Raw genomic sequence first — 5143 nt, 5'->3', positions numbered from 1 at the left:
GGATGAATCTCACTTGAGTATGACTATCATATCACATGTACCTAACTTTAGAAATTGGGATCTGATATCCACATTCACCTTTTCTAAGTTCGCTCCACAAGAATTATAAGCCTGCAGAATCTCACCAGTTCCAAGTCTTAACATTAGAAAGACAAGCAATCTGACAAGAGTAAGTAAAACAAAGGATAAAAAACTAAACAAACAATTTGATTTCAAGGTTTCTCAGTGTAAGCATATCTACATACATATACGGGGTAAAATTTCAATAATAAATTCGAAATTATCATTTTAAATAGAGACAATTGGAGTTGCTCATAGCTATACACATTGATAATTAACAAACCAGAGGATTTCTGTGAGTTACACACTAACCAAAAGCCAACCAAACATACATCATGATCAAAATTGAGCTGGGATGATGCAGCTTGGATTGTCAAACCTAATTATACATACAAAATCACGACAGATATATACACATCTTCGAACATACACAAACAATAAGCTCTTTCGTTTCTTGCAGTACATATTTCATGTCATTCTCACTAAACTGGCTTTATAAAAAAATAAACAAAAGAAAAACATTCCCATCAAGCTGCTTCTTATGCAGTGTTTTTCTGCAGAAACGTTTTAGAAATCTTTACTTGATGCAGTTGCCACTGCTTGCTGTGCCCCACCAAATGTTGGTACTTCAGCATCGCCTGTTAACATGTCTTCACAGAACTGATGCGTTGGCGGCTGAGTAAAGCTATATTTTGGTGATCCAGTTTCCTCAATGAGTTCTTGCTTGGGGTTTTTTGATGCCACAATAGGAAGACCTCGCACGTTTGGTTCCATCTTATTGAACAAGAGGTTCGCAATGGCTCTGTCAATAAAATTGGTCTCTGATTCCATTGCTTTGTCTTTCCCTGACCTGATCATTAAAATTGTGTTCTTTATTAGAAGAGTTTGAGGCAGCTTTGGCTGTAGCAGACTAGGCATATAGGTGAGAAATGAGTTAATTTGATCCCATGTGTTGAATTGTCCAGCCAATACACAAGCTTAACACTTGTTAAGAGGAGGCACTCAGTAGGTGAACTGATCACTTTCCCAGCCCAATTATTATTTTTTTTTGAAATGACAGCTCTGAAGACTTAATCCCAATTTAAACTTCATATTGCACCCTGCAGTGAACCTGATAACTACCACAGTTTTAAACATTTGCATCCTGAGTCAAGTGGTTGATCTTTGCAAAATACTAACGATGAAACAAAGAATAGGCAACCTCTAGTTCTAGAATTAAGATTTGTTGGGAAGCCTATAAATCTGAGTAAAGGTTCAGGGTTGTGCCATTGAAGAGAACAGAAATAGAATGTAATTTCCCAGAGACTTGAGAGAAAAAAAGCGCAACAGTGACTACCTCAAGTTCCAACCAATGACAATTGATCTTATTTACTGTCCCATAAAAGACGGGGCTCCTAGTTCGACTACAGAAATTCTCAGTTCTGCCACCAGTTTACTTGCATTCATATGCAGAAAAGACTTCAGAAGATAATAGTTCATTAACAATTATCTCAAAAAACAATTGAATTATAGTAATAGACAATATCTTCAGATTGAAAATTACCTCATGTTTGTATCAGAACCCGACTTCGGAGGAGTTTCTGCTGTGCCATCACCATTTTGCCTCGATGTTGCCATGTCCGTGCATTGCTTAGAGCTCTCAGAAAGCCGATACAGTGCATCACGAAAGCAAATTCGGGTTTTATCATTCATCTGTTTAAATTAGAAACTGAAGTCATTAGCAAATATGATTTTATGTGGAAACACTGTCCTTGACCTGTTGAGACCCTAGAAATTTTACCCGAGTCATCACAATTCTGAGCTCCTGCAACACAGATTCTTCCGGTGATGTTTCTTCACGTACAAGTTCATTTGCAATATTCTGCTCAGAGGGAACTTGGAGTTTGGCCAGCGTTGCCTTAAAAAAAATACAACGATAAGTTCAGCGTTGCCTTAAAAAAAATACAATGACAAGTTCTGCAAAATAAAACTAACTTTTCAAGAAACAAGTAGAGCAGATAGTTGAAGAGCAAGAAACTATAGCCTTTATCTCATTCTATTCTCTCTCTTTTCCTATCAGTCTGTGTATACATTTTTTGATTTGTCTCCATTTATTGTGTGTGCAGGTTATAAGTGCCTACAGAGAAGAACCCAGTAGTAGAAGCCACATGAAAATAAGCTACTGCCTCATTAAATCCATTTGTCAACTTTTCATGCATCGCCATCCTGTTTGGATTATACACATGGCAAAAATATGCAGAACTCTGCACAGCAGAACCCATTTAATATTGTTCTCTTGACATGGTTGTAGCATATGAAAAGTAAAATCCTACAAGGATTCATAACATTTGTGGTTATCACAATAATCACAAATATTATGAAAGAGAATTGACAAAACCAACTTCTTGAACATGTTGCAAAATAAGTCCTGACACGGGTAAAAGAGATGCCAAACAAATGCTAAAGCTTAAAGATGTAGCAACAAAAATGAAACTCGTGGTGGACTTCTAGATTTAAAAGATTATGGGCCTATGCTCTTAAAGTCAGATACAAGTGTCAAAAGACTGTCAGTTAAGCTCGACAGGCTGATATCAGAGTTGATAACGAATGCAATCATGTGCATGACAAAATAATGTTGGCATGCATCAGTAATAACAGGCAAGCCCATCCAAAATACTCCTGCAAGTTTGTAGTCAGTGAGCTTCTATGGCAGCATGATGAATTGAAATAAATTTCCCACTAATCCTCAAAAATTATAATGCATATTTACTTTTTTCATGCTCTAGGTTAACTTAGCTGACCAAAACTAGTAATAAGACAACTTTGATGTGAGCACAGATCCAGACTGTCTAGCTGTTTCAATTGGACCAAGCATTCCTGTCCAAATTAAGGCCAGCACTGTTAATTATTACATATCGACAGTTCATAAGCAAATGGAAAATCCCACCTTATCTGAAAGGAATTTGTGCTGTGAGTTGCAAGAGCTAAATGGTGAAGCTACATCATCTTCATACTCCCAACCCACTGATGGGGAAAAGGCATGTGTTTTGAGATATTTTGAGCATCCTCTGGCATGTGTGTCTCCGGAATGACTCTTTGAATCTAAAGTCATGTCGGCCGCAAGATTATCACCAGTCAAGTTATGTTGAGATTCAGGATCAAAGCCAAATGAGTTGTAAAGATCTTCAGTAGCAGGAAGATCCTCAAGTAAAGAATTCCTGCAATAACAGCAAACCAGAATGAGTGAAGACAGAAAAACAAGAAAATACATTTTTACAATAATGAAAAGCACTATCAAGTTTTTTGAAACTTGGAAGATCCCATGGATATTTAATGACTCTATAGTATTCTACATGCGTCCAAAATTATCATCTAGAACACGCCAAATTGAAGGAAGTGGCAATCCTCGCCATTATGCAATCCTCACCATCAATGATGGCATAAGATCATTGGCAGGAGATAACAGACACAATACACAATAACCATTATCATGATACCGGCAAAATTCTCTGATTGACCCATTAACTGGGATACAAAACTATTTTGGAGCCATTAATTTCCTGTTGGTGCATATTTTCTTTTCTTTTTTTCCTATCTACAACCTAAACATTTGAGAAACTATATGATTTCCTTCAGGTATTAAATCAAGTATCTTAATCCCAGAAGTTACGCTTGTACAAGTATATGTCATCCAGTATGTCATCCAGTTCTTCAATTCCTGCAAAGTGATCCAGCTGGCAATAAGGCCGATTGCTAGAAGGAGCAGTCCTTTGTAGAGATTCCTCCGACGATCCTGCACAGACACTTGAACCGCTAGAGTGGCCTTTATTTTGAACAGAAGCTTCAATATCAACTTCACTGCAAAAACCATTGAAGTTGAAATTTTCCTCAACTGAATTTGTATCCATACTCAAGTATTTGTTAGGTGACACAAAACTTTCATGAGCATATGTTCCCCATTCTGACATGATTCCCGGAGACGATGGAAGCCCGTCTGAAAATTCTTGGTCCCTGGGGACAACGAGATCATCCACACCACTCTCAAAGTACCACTCCATGAGATATATCTAAACACAATGATCAACAGGTCACGTATTAGTGTATTACCACAAAATCACTCATTCATTTCGTAAGTCTTGGCAAAAAGAACAGAGAAACATTATTTCAAAGATTCTGTTCAACTACCAAATACAATCAAGAAAAAAGTTAACAATATCACGGCATCAGGTAAAATTCTCCATAAACCATACACAAAACACGACAAAATTCCTCATAAACCCTAGCAAGGTAGACAATTCCACTGACAGTACTAGATGAGGAAGCCATGTTACAAGATTCATCAAAAGAAGCTCAAAATTACACAGATCAAACACAGCCCTCAAGACATAATCATCTAAAGTTCAAAATTTTAGTTTCTAAATAGAATCATATACCAAGAACAAAATTTTTTTCACTAGGAGTAGAATTGTGGTACACGATAAAACAATGGGAAAAAATAAAAATAAAAAGGAAGTAACGGAAAACAAACCTTGTGGTTAGTTAATGAAGAAAATGAACAAAACCCAGATGCTGAATCCTAAAAAGCAACTCAGATGAAGAAAACTGATTAAATAAAATAAAACTCTTTCGTTTGGTACTTGTTTTCTCGACTAGTTAAGCAGATGAAGCAAGGAATCTACTGTTAGTGAAATTCATTTTAATATTCAATAAAATCAATCTTTTATAGGATGAAATGCAGTCAAAGCTGTCGCTTGTGGCTGAAAATTGTTAATCAGTTTAGTGGCTGTGAGCTCTCCATCTAAAACGGCTCTGTCATTGGTCCACGTGGTTACATCTGGTCCCACAGGTGTGTATAACAAAATCATGGTACCTATTTGGCGACAGAGGAAATTTTGATTTACAATAATATCCCTTGTTTATCCACAAATCAAGCTCCAGTTCAAGTATATACGTGTCCGATTTGGTCTTTTGGAGTCGACACGTTTAGGAATCCGAAAGGTTCACGTATCAATGAGCAAACACAGATTTTGTGGGAGCAACACGTGGCATAAGAACCATGGGAACGAATGCCACGTGGAGATCTGATCCGTAACACGTAGGGAAT

At 37.0% G+C, this 5143-nt stretch overlaps 1 protein-coding gene across 1 annotated transcript; it reads right to left on the bottom strand.

Annotated features, from left to right (window-relative positions):
- Positions 1 to 248: 248 nt before the first annotated feature.
- On the bottom strand, positions 249 to 4743 carry LOC102613307 (protein LNK3). The gene is made up of 6 exons (XM_006465716.4): positions 4568 to 4743; positions 3718 to 4106; positions 2987 to 3257; positions 1841 to 1957; positions 1604 to 1752; positions 249 to 910 (listed from the first exon to the last, which is right to left on the bottom strand). The coding sequence occupies exons 2-6, from the start codon at positions 4095 to 4097 to the stop codon at positions 628 to 630; spliced, it is 1200 nt and encodes a 399-aa protein (XP_006465779.2). The 5' UTR covers positions 4098 to 4106; positions 4568 to 4743; the 3' UTR covers positions 249 to 627.
- Positions 4744 to 5143: the final 400 nt, after the last annotated feature.

The sequence above is a fragment of the Citrus sinensis genome, chromosome 5 (assembly GCF_022201045.2).
Source record: "Citrus sinensis cultivar Valencia sweet orange chromosome 5, DVS_A1.0, whole genome shotgun sequence".
In the NCBI taxonomy this organism is placed as follows: Eukaryota; Viridiplantae; Streptophyta; class Magnoliopsida; order Sapindales; family Rutaceae; genus Citrus; species Citrus sinensis.
The sequence above is the reverse complement of the archived record's forward strand: the minus strand, read 5'-3'. Positions and strand labels throughout refer to the sequence as shown.